Genomic DNA, 26,791 nt, shown 5'->3' with positions numbered 1-26,791 from the left:
TAGAGAATTAGATATTTTTTAAAAAATGAAAACTCTTAATTTCCCACCTATATCGATGAAGTTTTAAGCAGAGTCTCACTCCACATCTCAGTACCAGGAACTATCCAGCCTTCCTGACTCCTTTGTGCCAATCAGGGTTGGGTTCCCAGGGTAACCAGTCTTCTCTTGGGTGTAGGAACACGCTGCAGCGGGGGTGGACAATGATTTCTAGCTTCCTCAGAGGAGTCAGCCTAGAGCCAAGGGTACCTCCCAAGGTTTATGGTTGGTGGTTGAGTCCTGTGGTCTGGTGCAATTGACCCCCGTCCTTCCAGACCCTGCAAGTCCATCTCCAGCTGTGAGTTTCACACTTTCAGGAAAGCGTTAGTGATTGATGGCTCGTCTCAGTCCTCCAGGCAAAAAAAAAGAAAATTTACAGGTATGTGCATGTGATTTTTTCCCCCTTCCAGATGGTGCATTGCTCCAGGTGATCCTGCCGGCTCCAAGTAGTTTGGGAGAGGATGAGTCCTCCGTAGAGACTTCCGGTCCATGCTGGGAAGCTCAAAGAGTGTGCTGAGGGGTCACTGACGGCTAATAGCACTGAGACCTGTCCCATTGCGACAAACCTGCCTGGTCATTCCTGGGCCACGAATGACAGAACAAACATCCACCAGGAAGTCTCCTAACTTTTTATTTCTATATACATACACAACACAAGAAAATGAATTAAAAAAAGAGGATAAAATGGTTCATTGTTTACATTATACATTAAACCTACTATCAGACAATTCTCTCTTGTACTCCCCAGAGAGTCTCCTGTAGCCCCAGCTGCACACGTACCAGACTTTGGGAACCCTGCCTTGGAGAAAGTGAAATGAAGGTTCACTAGACTGATTGCTGGAATGAGGGGATTGTCTTATTAGGAAGGATGGAGTAGACTACGCCGATATTAGATAGAGTTCAGAAGAATGACAGGTGATCTCAGTGAAATATATAAAATTTTTGAGGGGCTTGACAGGTAAAATGCTGGGAGGATGTTTCCCCTGGCTGGGGAGTCTAGAACAAGGGATCAGTGTTGGAGTAAGGAGTTGGCCTTTAAAATTAGCACTAGAATGTCAGTACATGCTTGAACGGGGGAAAAACAATTCAGCCTGAATTGTTCTCATCTGATCTCCACTTTTAGTAGATGGTGGGAACCTGTCAGATTTTCCTCTTCTTATCCTAGCAACCTTTTGGGGGCATGAAATTCAACTTCAACAAATTGAATTTGGTGTACAAATCTTGTTTTACTACAGTAAAAAAAAATGAAGAAATTGTGAGGTATAACTTCAGCTGTATTTCTCACATGGGGAAGCAACTGGATTAAAGATATGCAGTTACCCCATTAATACACAGTATATAATATATTTTGACAGTTAAGCTGACTGGGCCTCTTTTACTTAATAGGAAAAAAGGATTTAAGATGTAACACGATTTAATCAAAAGACACAAAGTTCAGCAGATTTATATAGCAATTGATTTGGCTGGACAGGAAACTATGGAAGTTGATTTAATAGATTTCATGTCTGTTGACCTAATTTTTTTGTATATATGTTGACAGCTGTCTTCTTAGGCTATTTTTGTTCTGCGATGAACCATTGTACTCTTCATTCATGCTGGCACACAGATGATGTCTCATTAAGCTTGGAAGAATATCTGTTTTCCTTGTCTGACAACTTCTAATAGATTAAAAATGGATTTTGTTACAGTACAAATCCACAGAGCATTAACCCTTTTCAGCTGCCATCTTTAATGTCTATGAAAGTATTGTGCCACCAAGGCTGACTGAGTTCTACCTGATAACTATCTGATGTCTCATTACAAAAACATTAACTTTATCCCTCAAATTACCATAATTCAACCCTCAAAATTTGTCTTCCAGACCGGTTGGCAGCAGGTACTGTACAGAGGTTGAAATTCTCAGGTTTTCTGCTGTTTTTATTTGTAAATGAAGTTATTGTAGGAAAGTTGTTTTCAATAAAAGCTAATCTTTTCCAGGAGTTCGAATATAATGACATTAATGCGCAGTCTCAACTCAGCTGATTTGTCAATGTGTTAATGTTTTGGGTACTAGGTGTCCTTTCTGGTAAGTGAAATAGATAAAAATGAGGAGTATTTGTTATTATTTTGCAGAACTTTTAAACTAATTTTTAAATCATGTTGTAGTGGTGGATATAAGGTTTAAAACATCCGACACAAAACACACACTTGAGCTTTCCCATGGCCTAGGAGGTAAAGGCACCATGCCTTTAAATATAAACATATATAAATATAAAGCCCTATGTGCCAGAAGGTCCCAGATTTGGTTTCTGGCTCATTGAACGCAGAATAAAGTGGATGGAGGAAAGGATTTCTGGAGCAGGCCTGGAAAGGAATTGAGTAAAACTGCAGCAAGAAGCACTACAGGGTGCTGAAGGCTGGGGCTTCAGTGGGAAGTTATTTGGAAAAGCTGCTGCTGTACTTACGACAGATGAAGCATAGTTTTACTATTTAGCCCAAATGATATCACAGTTTGAAAATGCAGACTGTTGCATTCGAAAATTGTTGATTATTGCAATTGTGGGACATTGTCATTTGAGCAAAGTTTTTTTTATTTCTTCATTCATGGGATGTGGGTATTGACAAGGCCAATATTTATTGCCCATCCTCAATTTGAGAAGGTGGTGCTGAGCATCATCTTGAACTGCTGCAATACCTGTGGTGTAGGTACACGCACAGTATGGTTAGATAGGGAGTTCTAGGATTTTGATTTAATAATGAACAGCATTATATCTCCAAGTCAGGATGTTATGTGACTTGCAGGAGAACTTGCAGGTGGTGGTGACACTCTGCACCTGTTGCCCTTGTTGTTCTAAGTGGTAGAGATCACGGGTACTTTGAGAGGTGCTGTCAATGAACCACAGTCAAGTTGCTGCAGTACACTTTGCAGATGGTACACAATGCAGCCATGCTGCACCAGTGAAGATTTATGTGGTGGATGGAGTTCTGATCAAGTGGCTTTATTTTTCCAGAACTGTATTAAGTTTCTCAAGTATTGGAGCTACACACATCCAGTCAAATGGAGAATATTCCATCACACTCCTGACTTGTGCCCTGAAGATATTGGGAAGGCTTTGGGGATTCAGGTGGTGAATCATTGCTGCAGAATACCCAGACTCTAACCTATTCTTGTAGCCACAGTATGTGGCAGGTCCAATTATGTTTCTGGTCAATGACAACTCAAATAATGTTGATGGTGAGGGATTTGATGATACTAATGCAATTGAATGTCAAAGGGGTGTGATTAGATTCTCTTTCTTGTTAGAGATGGTCATTGCCTGGCACTTGTGTGATGCAAATGTTACTCGCCACTTATCAGCCCAAATTAGGAAGTTGTCCAGGTCTTGCTGCATATGGGCTCAGGATTGCTTCAGTATCTGAGGAATTGCAAATGGAACTGAACACTGTGCAATCATCAACGACTGTACCCACTTCTGATTTCATGGTGGAGGGAACATCATTGATGCAGCAGCTAAAGATGGTTGGATCTAGGACACTGCCTGAAGAATTCCTGCAGCAATGTGTAGGAGGTTGAGATGACTGGTCTCCAACAACCCCAACCATCTTCCTCTGTGCTAGGTATGAGCCAGCCAGTGGAGCATTTTCCCTGATGTCAATTAATTCAATTTTACTAAGAATCCTTGAAGCCACGCTTGGTCAAATGCTGCTTTGATATCTGCAGCAGTCACTCTCACCATATTCTCTGGAATGCAGCTCTTTTGTCCATGTTTGAACCAACGCTGGAATGAGGTCTGGGGCTGCATGGTCCTGGTGGGACCCAAACTAAGTATTGGCTAGCAGGTCATTTGTTACTAAGTGCTGGTTGATAGATGACACCCTTCCATTACTTTGCTCAGGTCAAGAGTAGGCTGATGGGGTAGTAATTGGCTGGGTTGGATTTGTTCTACATTTTATGGAAAGGAAATGCCTGGGCAGTTTTGGACTTTGTCAGGTAGATGCCAGTGTTGTACATGTCCTGGTACAGCTTTTCTAGCAGTGTGACTACTTCTGGAGCACAAATGTTTAGCACTACAGCTGGGATGTTAGTATGGTCCATAGCATTTGCTGTATCCAAAGCACTCAGCCATTTCTTGATATTATTGGGAGTGAATCAAATCAGCTGAAGACTGGCATCTGTGAACACAGGGACCTCAGGAGGAGGCTGAGATGCATCACCCAATCGGCACCCCGATTGAAGATGGTTACGAATGCTTTCACCTGTCTTTTGCACTCCACCATTGTTAAGAATGGGAATGTTCATTGGCAACTCATCCTCCTCTTGTTAATTGTCCATCAATATTTACGATTAGAAGTAAAGGATTGCAAAGCTTTGATCTGATACATTGTTGTAATGAAAACTACTTACCTCGTTGGGGAGCGGGAGATCAGGAACACCAAATCCTGACAGACCTCGGCATGCGCAGACTGGGACTGTGCCCAAAGGGAGAGGGAACAGGGAGAGGTCCCAGTTAAGTGAAAAAGTAGGAAAACGGCTGCAGCTCAGTGGAAGCCTTGGCAATCGAAGAGGGCTCAGGAAAAGCCCTGAAAATCCGAGAAGGCTGCGGAAGGTTTGTGAATCTGTGCTGGGGGCTATTGGGGTGAAAGTAGTAGCGTTCTGCTCAGCACATCCGAAAAGCTGAAATTGTGCATGTGAGTTGGTGCTTGAGTTCATACTCAGGAATCCAGGGGAACAGAATCTTAGGGGGTGAGATTGAAAGCCTGCGAGTGAGACGTTGTTGAAGCCATCCGAGTTGGAGCGACTTTTGGAGAGGATTCCCAGGCTAAAACTTCAAAGGTGAAGACTAGAATTCCTAGTAAGAGAGAGAGATTCCATGAGATTGGTTGAATTACAGTGTTTACTGATGTCTGGGTGGGTTTTTGAGAAATCCATGGACTCTCCGTCTTGGTCGCGTCTGCCATTTTTTGTGTCATGTGGTAAGCTCGACCACAGTTTGCCTGTTAATTCACATGTATCTCATATTTACCTGAATGTTAAAATATAGATAAATATTGTAAATTGCTTCATCTTTCTGACCTTGAGAGAGTGGGTGGGTGAAAGAGTGAGGGGCTGGGTGGGTGAATGACCTCGAACCAGTAAAGTTCATTTTTGTTCTAAACCCGTGGAATTTCGTGGCTTTATTCAATTAGCAAGTGTCTTGACTCTCAAACTTTTGTCTGCTTTAAACAAAACGTTATTGGTCCCTAACTGGATCTTAACAATAACTTGATGGTCTGGTCCAGGATCATAACAGTGTGATCGTGTGGCTTTATCTGTAGCATGCTGCTTCCACTGTTCAGCACGCATGTAGCTTCACCAGGTTGGCACCTCATTTTCAGGTGTGCCTCGTCCTGTTTCTTCTACACTCATCATTGAATTCCGATTGGTCGCCTTGATGGCAATGGTAGAGTTGGGGATATGTCTAGCCATGAGGTTACAGATTATGGTGGATTACAATTCTGCTACTGCTTCCGTAGTGCCTCATGGATGCCCAGAATCCATCATATTTAGCATTGTGAAGTGCCACACAAAACAATGGAGGGTGTCCTCACTGTGAAGATGGGACTTCACTCAAGGTTATTCCTACCAATACTGGCATGAACAGATGCTACTGTGACATCAATTAGATTTTGCTCAGTCTGGCAGCCATATCCTTTGGGACTCACCCAGCTTGATTAGTAGTCATGCCACCAAGCCATTGAAATTCCCCACCCAGTGTACATTCTGTGCCCTTGCTACCCTAAGTGCTTCTTCTAAGCGGTGTTCAACATGAACGAGTACTGATTCATCAACTGAGGGAAGACAGTAGACGATAAGGTGTGGGAGGTTACCTTGCCACTGTGAGGTATTAACTAAATCCAATACAATGAAGTAAAACCTAGCAGGGGAGGGGAAGGGCTCGGAGACTGAAGGGAGAGAGGATGTGGACAGGGTTTGGAGATTGGAGGGGTGGGTGGACAGGGTTTAGTGATTGGAGGGAGGTGAAGAGTTTGGAGGCTAGAAGGAGAGAGGCAGGCTGAGAGTTTGGAGAGTGGAGGGGGTGGCAGAGTTTAGACCCTGAGACCGGGGTGGGAGTAGAGTTTAGACCCTGAGGATGGGAGCGGGGGGACGTTGCGGGACGGGGGTGGGGGTGGGGGGGTGCATGGGAGAAAGTGTTTGGATCCTGAGACCGTGGGAAGGGGGAGTTTTGGGGTGTGGAAAATATAGATCCGGAGACTAAAATTAAAAACTGATGGGGATCTGGTAGCATTTTGAATCATGTATGATGGAAAGATCTTTTGGACTCAATGAAGAAACTGAATAAATTCAGATAATAATTAATTTCCCAGTATTTTCAATGCAGGTTGCTGAGTGCATTTGCCACCTTTGAACGCATTGGATAATTTTGAGTGCACTCAACGCCTTAGAGAGCCTTTGCCATTTGATCACATTTGATGTCAAAGATGGCAAAATGTTGAGTGCAAGCAAAACTCATTCCAAATTATGATATTTGATGTCAAATGATTGCTGATCGTTTTTGAGCACATCTGAATAAAAAATGTCAAAAATTTTGGGTAGGGATGGCATTCACTGTATCCAGTGTACTCAGCGTTTCTAGATATCATGTGGAGTGATTCAATTTGGCTGGAGACTGGCATCTGGGGCAGTGGTGAACATTATACTTTGTCTCAGTTAGGTTTTTGCTGCTGCTCACGATCCACTGCTTTTGTCAATGAAACTGTGCATGTTTTTGATATCAGGTAAAGACAGGTTTCCAGCGTTGTCAAAAACTATACCAATGCTCATGGTCTGAACTCACACATAAGTGGCTTTTTGGGTAACACACTAAGCATGCGCTAGAGCCTTTGAGCTGTAGCCTAGCATAAGTTACCATATTCATGAAAGGTGAGAAAGAAAGAACGAACACTAGAAAAAAAAATAAAAATGCCAAAACTGAAATGATTCTCCTCTCCTTCACTAAGTTACCTGCAGCAGTAAGTAACATGTAATGGAGTTCACAGCAAGCTTATGTAGCTAGTTATCTAAACTGATTCCTCACTTATTGTTGCACATTCACAGCACACACACACAGGGACAGAAATGATTACTTTCAGTCCCAAACAATAGCATAAGACCTTATTATTCCTGATAGCTTTTACTGAGCTGAAAAAAAAATCAGAACAATTTGAGAATAACTCCAAGCCAACAGCAAACCAATTACACAATACTTTGTGTAGCTTTGCCCAGCTTATGGTACAGCTCTGAGCACTGAAATTGACTTAATTTATGAGAATATCCCACAATACATCTGACATCAAATATGAATTTAAAGGTTTGAAAATGCTTTCCGTTTAATTTTTATACTTGAAGATAGAGAAGGCATGGAATCAAATCAGTATGCCAGATTGTCAAGACCATAATAAATTTTACTATATTTTACTATTCTGGTGCTAATTTAGTAATTTCTCTAGGCATATAAAGCCTTAAAGGTGCTGATATTCCTTCTCACCATTTACTCTGTATTGTCCAGAACTTAGAACACATACTCTTGGGTCATTTGCCTAACCTGGTTGCACACCCAGGACAACAGCCCACAGAAGGATCTTGCCTTGGGTAGCAGAGCTGGAAGATAGGCAGAGTGGCTTGTCCCTTCTGATTGCTGTTCCTCAACAGCAGTTAGAAGGCCTCTAGACCCGAAGATGAGTGGGGAGGCTCCAAATGCTAAAATTAAATAATTTCCTTATTCCCAGCTGAGAGGGTCAGCAAATTATAGGGCTTACTTTGCAGGCCTCTGTTTCCTTGCTTACTGGCACCTTCAAACCTTATGACCGGAATAAATTGCAAGTTAAGGCTGAACACCAGCTTCGTTGCATACCCTTCTGTCACTCTGAGGAAAAACTGCAAGAATAGGTCTGCAAATGGCAGTACCCATCTCAATTTTATGGCTTTGCAGGCTCAGGTCTGACCAATTTAAGACGACCAGAAGGGAGCAGATGTCTGATATAACAGATGCTAGAGAGAAATAACAGGTCCAATAAAACACAATTAAGCCTTGATTGTGATTTATTTAGAAATTGGGGAGATGTATGTCCATGATTCAGGTGTACCTTTATCCATAGTAAGGCCCATCCTGAGCTCTGCAATGTATGAATTGTGCTCAAATGCACATGGAAATTCTGAACAGGAATTCTGATTGGCAGTTGGTCACAAAATTTAATCCGCTGTAGTATTATAAAAGGGGATGCTCATCCTCCAATGGAAGAACTTTTCTCTGCAAGGTAACCAAGTTTATTTTTGTCTTTCACAATTTCATAATAATCTTCCTATTGTAGGTTGATTTAAGTTTGCAATTTCACGATTTATTAAATGCAAAATTTCATGAACATGCAACAGAAAAAAGTATACATACAGGTGCAGTGATACCAATTGTTCAAATTGTAGAAGCGGTAAACATTTCCTTTACAAAGAGAAAACTGGACAAGGTTCTAAGGAATCTTTTTATCATGAGATTGGAATCATTCACTTACTTGCTGATTATTTTGGCACGTTTTGCACTGGAGAAGTTCTCCAACTGAAGCGATTCTTGAGTGAGAAAAGCAACAGCGAGGTGAAAGTAGTTGTTCCATAACTGTAAATTAGACAGCAAACAGAAAGTAAGTTAGAAACATAAAACCATCAGTCAAACCAAGGGCAGAATATTAAGGTTGGTGGGCGGGCACATGGCCAATCCGGCCAAGTGTAAAATGACGTGCGATGATGTCGGGTGAGTGTCCGGACGTCATTGTGTAGTCCTGTGATATTTTGTCGGCGGGCGCACAGCGAGAGTCAGCAGCACGCTCACCGACAATTAAAGCGCCTATTAAGGCCATTAAAAAGGTAATTAAATTCAAATTTATGCTGTTCCACTCACCACTTATGGTTGGTGGGCAGGCGAAAAGGCCAAGTGGCCGTTGCACTTTTTAGGAACCCTCATCCACAGGCAGGACGAGGTTTCCTAAAGCAAATAAAAATAAAATAAAAATTTTACAGAGTCACATGACGAGACATGTTTTTTGACATTTTTTTGTTCTTTATTAATTTTTTCAATATCATCTTCAGGCGCAGAGCTGCCTCAGGGAGATTATTCAGTGTTCTCTCGCACGCATGCGCAAAGTTCGCGCTAGGCCTGCTCACACTAGCCCCCCCACAGGCGGCGCTCAGTGCTGCTGCTCGTGTAAGGCCCGCCAGTGTGAAATCGCGGTGCACTGTCGATCGTGGCAGCAGTCGGCTTCCCAACCACCCTCACTGATCCTGCACGCCAAGGGCAAAATTCTGCCCCAGGTGCAGATTGATGGTAAATGTTAATTTGGATTTCATGGATTATCATCAGTGGAATCATATTTATAATAGCCCGGATTATGTGGTTTAATTAACAGTGAAGCTATCAGCGTTCATTATTATTAAGGAGTAAACAGGATAGCAAACTCGAACATCCACAAACGTGCAGTTAAACATGGGCGAGGATCTTTAGGTCAGTGAGCGAGTTCGCCGACACGTAAAATGACGCGGGATGACGTTGGGCAGAACTCCCGATGTCACCCCGCATCATTTCAATTTTCAGGTGGGTGGGGGCACAGCCGAATCAGCTATGCACCTGCCGACCTGTCAATGGCCTATTGAGGCCATTGACAAAGTCATTAACCTCATTAATGGACCTGCTTAGGGTTGGTAGGCAGGCCGGGAGCCCTGGCGGGCTTCAGAAAAAGCTGGAAACCTCATCCACGGGCTGTGTCACATGAGGGGGCATGTCAGGGAAATTTTGTTTCCTTTACCTTTACCATGTTTAAATGTGGAGCCGATCTCCCTGAGGCAGCACTTACCCTCAGGGAGATGAGTGCAGTGAAAGACTGTCCTGGGGCAAGAGTTAAAAGACTGTCCAAGGAGGAGTCAGGGACTGTCCTGGGGCTGAGGCCACACTGTCGGGACATATTGAAGAGGCTGTCCTGGGGCTGAGGCCACACTGTCGGGACATATTGAAGAGGCTGTCCTGGGGCTGAGGCCACGCTGTTGGGATATATTGAAGAGACTGTCCTGGGGCTGAGGCCACACTGTCGGGACATATTGAAGAGGCTGTCCTGGGGCTGAGGCCACGCTGTTGGGATATATTGAAGAGACTGTCCTGGGGCTGAGGCCACGCTGTTGGGATATATTGAAGAGACTGTCCTGGGGCTGAGGTCACGCTGTTGGGATATATTGAAGAGACTGTCCTGGGGCTGAGGTCACGCTGTCGGGACATATTGAAGAGACTGTCCTGGGGCTGAGGTCACGCTGTTGGGATATATTGAAGAGGCTGTCCTGGGGCTGAGGCCTCGCTGTTGGGATATATTGAAGAGGCTGTCCTGGGGCTGAGGCCACGCTGTCGGGATATATTGAAGAGACTGTCCTGGGGCTGAGGTCATACTGTTGGGGGCATTTTCTCTTTACAGAATAAGAATGAGAAAGTGGTCGAGTCAGAAGCCACTTGTAGAAAATCAGACACGGCTGAGAAACCAAAGGCTTCCATTCATTGGATATCGAATCCTCTAATCCATGAAATACGGCTTTACGAGGACATGTAAGTTATACCCGAGGATGTGCAAGTTGCCCATAAAAATCTATAAGCCAGATGTATGCACTACAGGAACTAAGGTCAGTGTTGGCAATTACTATAAAATATAGAACCACATGAACAGAAGGAGGCCATTCAGCCCATCAAGCTTGCTCCGCCATTCAGTCGATCATGGCTGTTCTGCATCTCAGCTCTGTCTACCCACCTTTGCTCCAAATCTCTTAATACCCTTATCCAACATAAATTGATGGATATCAGGTCAAAAAATTTCACTTGACTCCCAACATCCAGGCACTTTTGGGGAGATTGCTCCAGATTTCCACTAGTCTATCCTGATAACACCCCTGAACTGGGCCTGGCTCTAATTTTGAGGTTCTACACCCCTGTTCTCTACCTCCCCAACCCCCCCCCCCCCCCAATCCACACTACACCCCCCGAGCAATCATTTTCTATTTAACGACCCTATCAACTCCTTTAATCAGCATAAGCACCTTAATTAGATCACCTTTTTATCTTCTACATTCAAGGGTATGCGAGTCTATGCAACCGGTCCTTGATTATGATGGGTTTAGTTAAGATAGACAAGGAAAAACCATTCCCATTAGCTGATGGCATAAGGACTGGGGGACACAGATTTAAGGTTTTTGGCAAGAGGTGAGGGGGTGTGAGGGAGAATTTTTAATGCAGTAAGTGGTAATGACTTGGAACTCGCTGCCCACGAAGGTTGTGGAAGCAGAAACAATCAATTTAATTTCAGAAAGAAATTGGATGGGTACGAGAGAAATAAATTTACAGGGCTGTGGGGATAGAGATGGGGGAATGAGGCTGACTGGATTGCTCTACAGGGAGCCGAGATGGATGGGTCAAATGGCCTCCTTCTGTGGCATAATGATTCTCTTAAAAAAAAATTGAAGAGACTGTTCTGGGGCTGTGCATGACATATTAGAGGGCTCCGCATGGTATGCACGTCTTTGTCCCGGTCTTGGGCAGGGAGAGGATCCTCTGGGTAATGACAGTTGTGCATACCATGGTGTGGTCAGTTACCTAAGTATTTTGGTCCTGGGGGTTAGAGGCATGGTACTGTTAGGCAGATGGCATAGTCATGGTCTGGGGAGGCATCTGCATCCTTTAAGTTGGTAGCCGATAAATCATGGGTGGGGTGGTATTGGATTGTCTCATGGTTGGGGGGGGTGGGGGCTGGTTGTCAGGGCAGGGTGCATGTGGCCTCAAGAAGGGAGGGGTCAGATCGACAAAGGGCATGGGGATATCAACATTAAAAGGTTGGGGGGAGGACAGGAATATCATCATGAATAATGATGGGGTCAAGGGTAATGGGGGAGGCTGGATAGCGACAGAAGGAATGGGAATTAGGAGGCGGTGAGTATGGAGGAGGATGGGAGGAACTTGGTGGTGGGGGAGGTTGGAAGCTGCTATCACACACAAAAGTCAACGGCACCATTTTTGCATTCACCTAAGAACATGGCAGTTTGAAAAACAAGCTAGAAAAAAATCGGTTGGGGAGGCGTCTCAGGGTGTGTGGGAGGAGTTCAGCATAGCAAATCTTGGCCAACTGAAGTGGTACCTTATAACTGTCTTGCTCACACCATGAAAAGCATGGTTCAGCTGGGTGCTGGACTCAAGGATCTCATCCACAATGAATGAGTTTGGCTCTTTTTCTAAATGTGATATTCTGGCGACAATCCATTAAGTTTAGATGCTGTGGTGCATATGGTCTTAATTGACATTGGATCCTTACAGAGGCATATCAGAATGGATGCATGCTCCAAGAATCAATGGCCAGGTCTGCAGCACAGAAGCAGCATGGGCCAAATGAGCCTCCGTGTTCCTAGTGCATTGTTTTTTTTTATTTGTTCTTGGGATGTGGGTGTCGCTGGCTAGGGCAGCATTTTTTGCCCAACCCTTAATTGCACTTGTTCAGAGGACATTTAAAAGTCAACCACATTGCTGTGGGTCTGGAGTCACATATAGGCCAGACCAGGTAAGGACGCAGATTTCCTTCCCTAAAGGACATTCGTGAACCAGATGAATTGTGGCATTCAAGGCACTACACTTGCAGTCAGAATCTAAGTGCAAGGCTGGGTATCCATAGTTGTAAAGGCTACTGAAGGACAACCAACACAAGGCTGACTGTGGCTCCTAGGACTTGGGTCTTTTGACCCTAATGAACACCTTCGTTTTGAATGTGCATTCACGCCTGAGGGGAACAATCAACCATCTGTCGTCCTTCAGGTTGATATCATCCTGCAAGGGACGGCCTTGGACAACGATGTGCAGACTAATGGAAAGTCAAGGGCTGGAGAATGCATAGCTGCCTTGTATATGGTGGAAGACAATTCATTGGGAACTAACATTGATTGCTCAATTGTATCATTTCACAGAAACAAGGAGTGGCGGATGCAGGCTGCAGGCAACGCTGCCTTCTCGATAGCTTTGATGACAATGAGGATAAGAAGGGCCTGACACTGATTGGCACAGCTCAGGGAAGACAGTCGCCCTGAAGAAAGAAAGCCAGTGGGGCCCCAGGAAGACCCAGATGCTGATGAGGAGCGGCCAAATACATAAAGACGCTTTGATGCACGACCAAGGCTCTACAGAAGACACAGCTCATACATGGACACTGCCGCAGGTGCCTTTCCTTGTCTAGGAGTGTGGTATCTCAAATTTTCCCCATTCTCTCTGTGAGGAACTCAGGCCGCACAGAGTTGCAGGGCATCCAATGCCAATTGGTCTGAAGGTTACTGCTGCACTGAAGATTTTTGTCAGTGGATCCTTCTAGAGTTCCACTGGGGGCTTTTGCGGAATCTCACAATCGACAACACATAAAGGCACAAGGGAGTTGACCCTTGTCCTTTTCAATACAGCTCACCATTTTGTACAGTTCTACAAGCCAGGCTGCCAGAGCTGCAGGATTCGCTGCAATCTGTGGCTTTCCACAAGTGCAGGGCACAATTGGTTGCATACATGTGGCCTTGAGAGCTCCCTGACAGCAGCCTGTCAGATTCATTAATAGAAAAGGATTTCACTAGCGTCCAGCTAATTTGTGATCACTGAAAGCAGATCATGCATGTTTGTGCTGGGTACCCAGGGAGCTTACACAGCTCGTACATTTTGAGTCACTCCCAGGTGCTAGAAATATTTGAGGATAACTACAAGATTCCAGGAGGAATAAGATGAAGACAAGTTGTTACAAATGTAGTTCTCTTCACGCTTTGATGCAGGGAAGACAGCTACACCTTCACTGTCATCTTCAACATATCATGAAAGGTCATCAATCTCATAATGATCATGGAGGAAGCATAAGTCACCATCAACCCTAATGATGGGGTCATCCTTAGAAGGCACAGTAACCTAGAAGCCATGTGGCCACTGTGGAATGGGATAAGCATTCCACCAGTGCACATCCTTAAGCAACTATACAGTGCAGTCCTTTCAACCATGGTGCCAGCAACTCAGTGGCCATGGTATCCTTGAAGAGGCTGAAACTCTATTGTACACATAGATGCATGCACGTCAGTGTGACAGCACCTTAGCAGGACAACTCTAAGAGGAAAAATGTTCATCAATGTTTAGTGCTTGACTGTCTCAAGATGGAGCTGCATCTGGGCAACACCATCTCTCCAAACACCAGATCTCATGTATGATTAATGCAGAGGTCACATCTTGATACTGAGCCCCATGATGCCACCAGACATCAGGATACAATGATCTTCCATACGACAGCATGGGCACAAACCTGCAAGTCATATTAGCGTTGTCCTCACAAAGAGTGGTTTAGCAGGACCATCGTGTGATTATTGACAAGCATTCATTATCCTGCATTCATTGGAAGCCTGCCATGTTTATGTTCTGCATTGCCTTGGCATTTGGGAGAGATGTGGCCCAGTCAGTGTTAGACACAGCAGTCAATGATAACTTACTCCCTTCATGGATACTGATGAGCACTCAGGAGATGTGACGGAGCATCGTTTTTATACCATTACAGTCTTCAAAATTGTCCATCTCACAAAGGCCAATCCTTTCTATGAACCCAAAGGCATTGAGTGCACAGTCATAATGAATGCCATGTCGATTGTCATTCTGTGACTTCACAGAAGGATTCCATGAAGCAGCCGTTCAGGAGCAAAGTAACATCCTCGCACGTAAGTAGATGGCTTCATCAGGATGAGTACACACCTCTGACATCACACACTCATTTCCGTCTAGCAGGCATGTCAAACATAACTGATTGGAACTAACTTCCATCACTCAGTGTCATGCATGGGGAGAGTGGGAACTAATAAAGGAATAACATTCAGCCTTAAAAGTGTAGTCAAAATGATGCTGCAGGGAGGCATGAAAGGCCATGGTGCTCCACTAAAATTAATTACTTTACCAAAACTTCACAGTCATAAAGTAAAGGCCATTGCAAAGTGCACTTGGGTGAAAAAACTCCAATGTTGGTCACGATAAATACTTATAACATCCATAAACTACAGACTTCAGTGCGGCAGCATCAGAATAACTAACCTTTATGAGCAATTCTCATGAGGTCACATAATGTGTGCCCTGGGTGCAAGGGTTACATGTCCAGCCATCATTTTCATCTAGGAAGAGCCTTTGTTCATGTCGCTGATGTGGAACTAAAGGTGATTCGTTGTGATGAGACTGAATGAGACTTAATGGAACTGTGGGACAAGATGGGAGATATTTTGTGGGGGTTGGGGGTGCGGGGTGGTCATTTGGCACCCTTGAATGAACACGGGGCCTTGCATCACATCAGTTAGCCATTCAATAACTGAGACTTGGGAGAGGGATAAATGCAAAATATATTTACAATAGTGCACATTGTATACAGTGTATGAACACCCATGCCATCATTGTGCATTCCAAACTTTTTAATTTTCCTAACTCTACAGCCACATCTACGTTTAGCCCCAACATCTGCAGCAGAGGTGGAGGCAGCCAGCTTACTGCTATGCTGTGCTGTCTGAAATTAATTTGACGGGCATCCTCTGGAGGCCTGAGGTCTGGAGGGTCCCAGCCTGCTAAGGGTCTCCTGCTCTGGGGCAGGTGCATGCTCCTCGGCCTGACCTGCTGAAGTCAATGGGGTCACAGGCAAAAGGAATTTGGAGCGGCAAGACACCGTTGGAGTGTCCTGGGTGGATGTACCCAGGGTATGTGGCTGGCATACCACCTTTGGGTGCCAGAGGGGCCCTCCGACTCCTTGAGGAACAGGAGCACCTGGGGGAGGTCGAGGTGCCCCATTCCCCACTGGCTTAGCCGCTGCTGGAACACGCCCATGGCTACTGATGGAGTGCAGGTCTGAGTGTAAATCTGGCAGAAATTATGCGTTTTGCTGGACTTGGGTCTCCAAGTCGGCTGCCACTCTTCCTATTGAGACTTCGATGTGCTCGCATGCTGGAACCATAACATCAGGCAGAAAGTGGACAGACTCCTCTATCCTTCATTCCAGTCTGGTCACAGCCTCTGACAACCCTGCTTGATGTTCCCCTGCCTGTCTCTGCATCTCCAACATTTCTCTCAGATTTCTAGAGGCTCGTCATCGTACCTGGACTCTGCAGGGCCCTAATCCCCAGCGGTCTTCCGAGTGTCCGAGACTTTGGCTGTCACTGCCTCCGCCTGCTGTGTACACCTGACTGTGAGATGACCACCAGGTTGTGAATCTGAGCCTACTCTAGAACTAGGACCCACCAAGGTGTATATATCTGCGGAGGGTGCAGGTGAATGCAGTGATGGGTCTTTATTGGATGGATCCTCAGGATCCTCATTGGAGGTGTTCTGGGGGCTGGGGCTGAGGCATTTTCTGGAGTTTTTCCTCTGCATTTTCTTTATGGCAGTTGGAATAGAGAGAAGAGATAATTAGTGATTGACTAGGCAGGCTCCTACAGTATAGGTCACACACAGTCATTATCCACATGTGACCGATGGATGCTACATGGAGTCTCATAGGCTTGTTGGGGGAGTCTGATCTTGCTTCCACACAGGAACAATCTCTGTCCTTGCCAGCCAACTCAGTAGCCTGCTTCTCATAGGAGGAGAGTATCCTCAGTTCCCCGGTACTCCCTCTGGTCTTTGCGCTCTCCCACTGATCATGGATAAGGACAGATGGATTGACTGTGAGTGCTATGGATGAAAGGGCAGTTCAGAAGCTTACATGCCTGCTGTGTATGTTGAGCCCTCCCCAGTAAGGGATTAAGATGCCGTTTGTGCGGGAATTTACATGAAATGGGAATCTTGAAGTGGCTGGCAGACATTCAGTGCTAACAGCCCTGTGGACTCTAACCCTTAAACTGCCTGATGCCCTTATGAGACTGAGTTTGGAGTGAGGAGAAGGCTCACTTACCCTGGCATCAGATCTTTCATTTGTTTCCTGCACTGCAGGGTGGTCCTTTTATGAAAGCCACAGACCCTAACCTCCCCGATGACTTCCTGTCAGGCTGGCACGGTCAGCTGGATGGACCCCCTGCTCCCATCCCGAGGAAAGAGGCCGTCTTTCCTGACGGCGTGAAGGAGAATCTCGAGAGAGGCCTCGCTGAACCGTGGTGCAGAGGGTTTGTTTCTCTTCAGTACCATAGTTTGCCTCTTCATCACAACACCTGGCCTGCAGTGAGTGAACTTGTGTGCGAGTGCCAGGACCTTCGACCCCACGAGGTAACAGCAGGGCGGACGAATCACTGCCCACCCCGTCACGAGATACGACGAACTCCTCGCTGATGCATTATAAATGAGCTGAAAAGCGGAAGATCGCGTGCAAGAACGCGGGAATCATGCCGATTTTCTTGCCAGCCACTGCACTTAGTCTCCAGAATGGAAAATTCTGCCCTTTATATTTTTCAAGTGAGATTACCTTTTATTATTTGAAACTCAAGAGAATATAGGCCCATTCTACTCAATTTCTCCTGACAGGACTACCTCATCCCAGGAATCAATCAATTTAACAGTGACTGAAGCTCAACTAACTTCAGTGTTTATAGATTTCCATATAATTAAAATGTAATATTAATAAAGAGTGTCTAGAGTGAAGCACTAATGATAACCTCATGGAATGATTATAAATAGCAATGTTTTGCATCATTCTATAAAGGAACTAAATACCAATTTTATTTGATAAGTGTACTTTACACACAAACCATGAGGTAATGGATGAGAAACTCAAATTATCATTAGCAATGACTCATCTTCATTAATCTTTGTTGATAGCATCTTTAACTCATTCAAATAAAATATTTATAGGTCATATTTATATGAAACAAAGGTAAAAGAGGCTTCTCCTATTTCTTGTTTCCAAGCACAAGAAACGTGGGGGTTGATTTTCAACTTTTCATCTGGGCGTAAATCTGGAATTGCAAATTAAATTCCTATAGTAGAAATGGTCAAATTTTTATTTCAGACAACAGAAATTTTCAGAAATCCATTATAAAGTTACAAACCAATGCTGCCAGATGTGGGATGCTCTCTCCCCTGTGTAGTCAGGCCCGTGAACTTCCCTCAGACAATAGGAATCCACTGGTGAGTTAAATCTCACATTTTACCCTCATTTCACAAAACTAGAGTACCATCCTCTTTCTCAGCTATGCCAAATGAAAGTACTCCCTTCCCATGTTGTGAAGCACCATCAGCCCCATTCCAGTTCTTCCAAAACTTCTCAATCCTACCAAAACACTGAACAATCTCCTAATGTTCCTGAAGTCCAAAACCATTCTCCTGGGCTATCAAAGCTTCGTACTGCATCCAGTACAGGTAAACTGCATTCCCCCTACCTATACAGCTGAATGGAGGTATCTTGTGGTGCAGTATTGGCATCCCTATCTCTGAGCCCGAACCCCAGGTTCGAGTCTCAGTCTGGGACTTGATGGCCATAGAAGGTGCGTTCATAAATAGCCAAACTCTCATTCTAAAACTGTGAAACCCTAGTTCAAGACGTCCCAGCCAACAGAAACATCCTCTGAGCATCTATCCTGCTAAGCCCCTTAATAATTTTGTTTGTTTCAATTAGATTGCCTGTCATTCTTCTAAATGCTAGGAAATATAGGCCAAGTCTACTCAATCTCTGCTCATAGGCCAATTCCCTATTCCAGTAATCAGCCTAGTAAACTTTTCCTGCACTCCTCCTAAGGCAAGTATATCCTTCCTTTGATAAGGATACAAAAACTACCATGTATATAGTACTCCAGAGGTGTTTTCACCAAGGCCCCATATAGTTGTAGTAAGACCTCTTTACTGTTATGCTCCAATCTCTTTGTAACAAAAGCTAACATACCATCTACTTTCAGAATTGCTTGCTGTACCTACATGTACACACTTTATGATTCATGGATAAGGACACTAGGTCCCTCTGAATACTAGCATTTCCCAAACTCTCACCATTAAAAAAATATTCTACTTTCCTATTTTCTTTCCAAAGCGAATAACTTAACACTTTCCCACATTATCTTCCATTGGCAATGTTTTTTTCCCAGTCATTTCACTGTCTATATCCCTTTGCAGATTCTTTGCATTCTCCTAACAGCCTACTTTTCCAACGTTGCATTGTCAGCAAACCTGCATACATTATACTTGGTCCCCTCACCTAAGTCATCGATATAGATTTTAATTAGCTGAGGCTCAGGCTTTGATCTTTGCTGTATCCCACGACTTACAGTCTACCAACCCAAAAATGACCCGTTTATTTCTATTCCATGTTTTCTGATCATTAACCAAATCTCAATTCAGGCTAATATATTATTCATGCACCCTATTTTTGTGGAGTAGCCTCTTCTGTGGCACCTTATCCAATGGTTCCACCCTTATCTATCCTAACAGTTAGAAATTCAGAAAACTCCTAACAGATTTATTTAACACAATTTTCCTTTCATAAATTTGTGTTGACTGTGCCTGATCGTATGATTATTTTTCATGTGCCTTGATACTACTTCCTCATAATAGATTCTAGCATTTTCCAATAATCAGTCTAGTAAACCTTTGCTGCACTCCTGCAAGTATATTCTTCCTTTGGTACAGATACAAAAAACACCCTGTAAGTAGTACTCCAGAGGTGTTTTGTACAGGTGTCAGGCTAACTGGCCTGTAGTTCCACATTATCTCTCCCTCTCCTTTCTTGAATTACGTTTGCTACCTTGCAATCCATGGGAACCATTCTAGAATGCGGGGAATTCTGGAAGATTAAAACCAAAACCCAATGCATTCACTATTTTTGTAGCTGTTCTCCTTTAAAACCCCAAGATGCAGTCCATCACGTTCAGGAGATCTGTTGACTTTCAGTATGATTAATTCATTCAGGGCTATTTCTTTACTACTATTAATTTCTTCAAGTTCTTGCTAAACCCTTGGCTCCCCACTCTTTCTGGAATGTTTCTTTTGTCTTCTACCATTTAGACAAATACAAAAGTATTTGCTTAATGTTGCTATCATTTCGTTATTCCCCAATCCCCATTATAATTTCTCCCATCTCTGCCTTTCAGGGATGCATGTTTACTTTCTTGAATCTCTTCCTTTTTACAGAGCCATAGAAGGTTTTGCAATCTGATTTTATGTTTCTTGCTAGTTTACTCTCATACTCTTTTTTTCTCTTTATCAATTTCCTAGTCATCCTTTGCTGAATTCTATATCGTCTCAAATTCTGAATGTGCTTCTTTATTGTTTGTCATTGCTTATTACCATCATATATTTTAATCTAGTTCCCAATCTACCTTAGCCAACTTATCCATCATGCCTATGTAGGTTATTTTGTTCAGATTTAAGACCTTAGTTTTGAACTTAACTAAATCACTCTCAAGCGCAATATAAAATTCCATCATAGCACTCCTTTACTGCAAGGTTATTCGTTAACCCTTTCTCATTGCACATAACTGGATCTAAAATAGCTTGTTCTCTGGTTGGTTCCTCAACTGATTGAGAAAACTATCTTATATATATTCCATGAACTCATCCTCCACACTATTACTGCAAATTTGGTTTACTGAGTCAATACAAAGATTAAAGAACTGCATGATTACTGTATTACCCTTGTTACATATTCCTCAAATTTCCTGTTTCATATTCTTTCAGACACTGCCGCTACTATTAGGGAACCTATAAACTGCTCCAACAGTGTTTCCTGTCCCTTGTTGTTTCTTAACTCTTTTCAAACTGATCCTACATCTTGATTTTCTTTCTACTGTCTTTATATTGCAGAGTGACTAAGGTTGGGAACCAAATATGCCAGGATTCTTAACTTTTAGAAGCAATCGGCAGAATGGAAAAGGAGGGGTGATCCTTTTATCAGGGATACCCCTCCTTTTCCATTCTGCCTATCACTTCTAAAGGTCGAGAATCCTGGCATATTTGGTTCCCAAACTTGGTCACTCAGCTATCACATCACCGTAATTGGTATTAAATTAAACCATTAAATTGCATCTGGGGGTGGGGGGGGTCAAAGGGTTAGGAAAGACTGAAATGGTCAAGAGAGTTGAGATGGTCTTCATCTACAAAAAGTCCCACATGGTCAGCGTCTCAAATAGCCTCTCCTAATCAAACTCCTACTGCCCAGCTTCATGTGCCGATCCCTGTTTAGAACTGTGGGCAGAGGTATGAAGGCAGGTGCTTGGGACCTCTAAGCCAGACAACTCTAGGTTAGTAGGGCTCATCAGCCTTAATTGGCAGTCTACCTAGGAGAGGGTAACTCTGATTTCAAAACTTCTAGCTATGGGTTAACTAGTAAGGTATACGTCAGCTGACAGTGCAGAAGATCACAAATAGAGCCAACGGACTGGGTGGCGTTGTCAAGGGTAGATGAGGCTCTTCAACCTTCTCAGCAGTTCATCTAAGAGAAGTACAACTTCAAAATCAAATCTGCATCCTTTCAGCTGCTACGTCTGTGGCACACATTGCATCAATGTATTATTAGTTGCCTTGGATGAGGGAGTGGGAGAGGCTGCACAAATCCCACTGACTTAAATATAATCAACGTGCAGGTTGGTCAGCAAGTCATCATCAACCAAAACACCAGGCATACCAAGCCCTGTGGTGATGGGGAAGTGACAATGGGGACAGGCAGAGGATGCTACTGGCAGTCTTCAGTCATAACCCTGCACACAGGTGGCCCCAGGGTGATGGTTGCTCCCCACATGGGGAATGTACCAATGATGGTGACAAACAGTTAACTGCCAAGCACTGTTTGTCAGTCACCATCACTGGTGCATTCTCGATGGCAACGCCACTTGCCAACCAATCTGCACTCTCTTCACATACAATATAAATAATTGTTTCCCCTTATATTGGTATTCTTGCGAAGTGTCCTGACGAGTGCAAGGCAGAAAGCTTAGACATGTCTTTTTTTCAGCAATACTCAAGTTCTGTACTATCAAACGACTATAAAGAACAAGTCATTGAAGCTCAGTCATGGAATGTCAGAACACTTTTAGACAATATGAGACCAGCGCACATAACAGTCCGCATAGCCAGAATGCTGAGCAGGTGCAACACTGACATAGCTGGTCTAAGTGAAACAGGGCTCGCTGAGGAGTCTCAACTGAGAAGATTGGTGCAGGCTACACATTCTGCTGGATTGGCAAGTCCAAGGGCCAGCCTTGATAGTCAGGCGTGGCCTTTGCCATTTGATTTGAACTAGCATGGAAGCTTGACTCACTTCTGGGGATCAACGATCGATTCATAGTTCTTGAACAGCATACAACACTCATTGGTGCCAATACTCCATCAATAACACATATAGACGAGGTCAAAAAACCATTCTATGATGGCTTCCACAAGATAATTAGAGAACCTCCCCACCAGGACACACTCACTAGTCTTGGTGATTTCAATGCCCAAGAGGTCACAGACTATAATACATGCAGAGGAGTACTAGGACACTGCAGTATTGGCAGTGCAAACTCCAATGGCCAGCTCTCCTGGTTAATGTAACAGATACTGTGACAATTGAATGTATGCTCTAGTTGCGATTAAGAGCAGCTGATACTAATTGGGGAAAGGTTAGGGCACATATATAAGAACCAGTTTCCACCTGTCTGCACTTACGATTTTGTAAATAAACCTATATTGACGATAGAGCAGCTCCAGCTTCTTCCTTTGCCAGATGAATGTTCACTGGAGTAATACTCCTCTCTAAGTGCAGCGAGTTTGTCTAAACCATCAATAACAGTCTTCCATCAAGCAGACAAACTGAAAACAACATGGAACAATCCCAGATCCAAACACTGGCACATGCTGGACAATTTTATTAAATGATAGAGAGATCGCAAGGATGTGCTCTCTACCTGCTCCCTTAGAGGTGCAGAATGATGGTCTGACCACCGGCTTGTCAGCAGTATTGTGCATTTGAAGATAAAATCGTTAATTCGTTAAACAGAAACATGAAGACGGTTTGACAACAACTACCAAGACATAGGCAAGTGTCTAGGTGCATGACACTCACAGATCAGGGGGGAGGTGATGGTGTAGTGATATTGTCACTGGACTAGTAATCCAGAGACTCAGGGTAATGCTCTGGGTTCAAATCCTGCCATGAGAGATGGTGGAATTCAAATTCAATAAAAATCTGGAATTAACAAAAGTAAATTAAGAAGTCTAATGATTTTGCTGAAGGTAAGCATGCAAGTGCAGCAGGCGGTAAAGAAGGCAAATGGTATGTTGGCCTTCATAGTGAGAGGATTCGAGTACAGGAGCAGGGATGTCTTGCTGCAATTATACAGGGCCTTGGTGAGACCACACCTGGAATACTGTGTGCAGTTTTGGTCTCCTTATCTGAGGAAGGATGTTCTTGCTATAGAGGGAGTGCAGCGAAGATTTACCAGACTGATTCCTGGGATGGCGGGACTGACATATGAGGAGAGATTGAGTAGTTAGGATTATATTCACTGGAGTTCAGAAGAATGAGGGGGGATCTCAAAGAAACCTATACAATTCTAATAGGACTAGACAGGGTAGATGCAGGAAGGATGTTCCCGATGGTGGGGGAGTCCAGAACCAGGGGTCACAGTCTGAGGATACGGGGTAGAGCATTTAAGATTGAGATGAGGAGAAATTTCTTCACCCAGAGAGTGGTGAGCCTGTGGAATTCGCTACCACAGAAAGTAGTTGAGGCCAAAACAATGTATGTTTTCAAGAATGAGTTAGATATAGCTCTTGGGGCGAAAGGGATCAAGGGATATGGGGAGAAAGCAGGAGCAGGCTATTGAGTTGGATGATCAGCCATGATCATAATGAATGGCGGAGGAGGCTTGAAGGGCTGAATGGTCTATACCTGCTCCTATTTTCTATGTTTCTATCTTACATCGCTGACAAGAAATCAGCAAGGAACACCAGATACCATCGTGCAAAACACATGTTGCAGGCCAAACTAAAAGAGATGACGTGATGGTGGGAAAATAAGGTCAAGCAGCTGTTAATAAAAATGACATGAAGACTCTACATGAATGTTTGCGATCAGTCTATGGCCTCAAAACCAACGATGTGACACCCATCCTCTCAGCAGATGCAATCAGCTCCTAACAAATAGGCATGCGCTTCTCTCGTTGGGCAGAGCACTTCAGTAATCTCCTAAACCAACAAACCATTATGAACAATAATACCCATTAAGTCACTTCCACAGCACCTCACTCTGGTAGAGCTTGCTCTTGATCCTTCTCAGCCAGAAGTGACACAGGTCATAAAAATAACTTTCTATGAGCAAGTTGCCAGGAGCTGATCATCCCACCTGAAGTATTCAAGTACAGAGGGACTCACTAGTCTCTTCTGCCTAATTTGAACTACATAAATCATCTCAACAAATGGAATGGAGGCAAGCCTATCTGTGACAATCATTATGGAATATTACTTTTTTCAACAGCAGGAAAAATTCTTGCAAGGATTGTTCTTAATCAGATTGTCACCTCACTGACTCTGTGTACCCAGCATCACAGTGTCGCTTCCACAGAATGGGGAACAGGACATGATCTTTGCAGCATGTCAAATTCAAGAGAAGTCCCACAAACAGAATAGGGACCTTTATACGGTGTTTGTTGACCTTACCACGGCAAACCGGGAAGGCCTGTGGAAGGTTCTGTACAAATATAGCTGCCCTGAAAAGATGATCAGTGTCATTCTTTTGATTCATGATGGCATCATGATCAGCATGATGCAAAGTGATATGTCACCTGTTGCATCTCCTATCACCAGCAGCACCAAGCAAGGCTGTGTATTGGCTCAGCTCTGTTGCCATATATTTCTTGGCATGCTCCAATACGCACTTAAATATTTTGACACAGGAGTATATAGCATTTGGCAGGCTCTCTCACAGACTTTAGAAAGAGCATGGAGTTTGTCTCAGAACAAACATCAAAGTCTACCAGGCAATGGTTCTTACTTCACTTCCTTATGGGTGCGAGACTTGGACAACCTACCGGCATTACATAAAACAACTAGAAGCATTTCACCTTTGCTGTCTGAGATCTATTTGCAACATAAGGTGGCAGGTCCAAATCCCCAACACCAAAGTTCTTGCTGCATGCCTGGCATTGACAGCGTGCTCATCAGAGTGCCGTTTCGTTGGATCACTCATGTGGTTCACGTGGCAGATTCCTACATGCTAAAAACAGTACTCTACAGCCACATGAGCACTGAAACTCACACCACAGGAGTTCAACTCAACGTAATTGAGCTCTTGGGACATAAAGACAATCTGAAAACCAACCTCAGGGCTTGCAAGCTGGATCCCAAATCATTGGGAAAAAACAACCTTGGGCAGGTCCAAATGGAGAAGCCCCTGCCTTCAAGTGATATTGACATTTGAGGAAAACAAAGTCGTGCCTTAAGGACAAGTGAACGTGGCACAAAGCCAATGCCTTCATCCATCCTTCCAACACTGACTTCATATACAGTATTTGCAATCAGTTATGCATATCAAGACTTGGCCTAGCATCACACAAGATGACATCAGCCCAGGCTGTAAACCAATCTTTTTTTACTTGCCGAACACTCATCTGTCCAAGCGACAGGAGAATCCATCAACAATTTGTATCTGTGCTATGGATTCATCCACTTTGTTGCATATGTTTCGCATATAGTGCCTTCAGCTTTAACATTTATCTAGTTTTCTCTGATGTCTTCATAGTCACTACTGCCCTATTACCTTAGTTAAGTTCTCAATACGTCCTGACCCACTCTGCTTATTGTTACACAAATCAACACTGAGCTCTACAATTTTGACATTTCTCTTACTGCTTTTAAATCTCACACTTTCTTGAATTCTCCCACCCCTCACCTTCACTAGTACAAAACCCTGTCGACTGCCCTAGTTATTCGATTCACCAAGACACCAATCCCAGCCCAATTTACATGCAACCCATCCCAATGGAACAGCTTTCTTTTTACCCCGTACCCTATGAATCAAAACTCCTGTGTCCCACACCATCTTCCACCACACATTTAGCCTCTAATTTTTTTGTCCCTATGCCAGTTAGTGTGCGGCTGAGGTAACAATCCAGAGATTACCTGTCAGGTTGTGCATTTTAATTTTGGTCCACTCCTCAAACTGTTCCAACAGAAGCTCATTCCTAGTTCTATCTATATCATTGGTTGCTGTGTGAAGCATTGGGCCAACCCAATTCCACTCCAAATTCTTCTCCATCTATGAAGCGATGTTCTTAAGCTTGACACCGGGAGGGCAATACAACTTTGGAAATCCTCCATCGCGAATGTAGAGAACAGTATCTATCCCTCTGACTATACTGTCCCCTATCATTACCACAATCCTTTTCATTCATGCCACTTGAAGACCTCCTGTACCAAAGTGCCATGGTCAGTTTGCTCAATTACCCTGGAGACTTTGCCCTCATCTACACAGGAAGCAAGAACCTCATACTTGTTTGATTAGGGGAAAGACTAAGGCTCCTCCAACCCTGCACCCGGGGTCTTCTTACCTACCTGACTCGCAGCCAGCTCCCACTGTTCCTGACTATTAACCTAATCTAAGGGATTAAACCAGTTTATATTTCACCTCTCTTCTATTTTCACTTAGTTCTGTTGAAGGGTCATTTGGACTCGAAACGTTAACTGTGCTCCTCTCCACAGATGCTGCCAGACCTGCTGAGTTTTTCCAGGTATTTTTGTTTTTGTAAGGGATATGACTGTCTCTTAGATCAAGTGTCCTGATAGCTTTCCCCTTCTGCAATGCC

The 26,791-nt window shown here is 43.9% G+C and overlaps 1 protein-coding gene across 2 annotated transcripts in view; it reads right to left on the bottom strand.

The window, feature by feature from the left end:
• The window catches only part of dock1 (dedicator of cytokinesis 1), a 667,847-nt gene that overhangs the window by 169,878 nt on the left and 471,178 nt on the right, over nucleotides 1-26,791 (bottom strand). For both annotated transcript variants that reach the window (XM_078564873.1, XM_078564874.1), the window contains one exon: nucleotides 8,560-8,660. In XM_078564873.1, the coding sequence (XP_078420999.1) occupies nucleotides 8,560-8,660 (101 nt within the window). The remainder of the gene's footprint in view (nucleotides 1-8,559; nucleotides 8,661-26,791) is intronic.

Source organism: Cetorhinus maximus, chromosome 20 (assembly GCF_964194155.1).
Source record: "Cetorhinus maximus chromosome 20, sCetMax3.hap1.1, whole genome shotgun sequence".
Classification (NCBI taxonomy): domain Eukaryota; kingdom Metazoa; phylum Chordata; class Chondrichthyes; order Lamniformes; family Cetorhinidae; genus Cetorhinus; species Cetorhinus maximus.
Note: the sequence above shows the minus strand (reverse complement) of the source record. Positions and strands in the feature narration are given on the sequence as shown.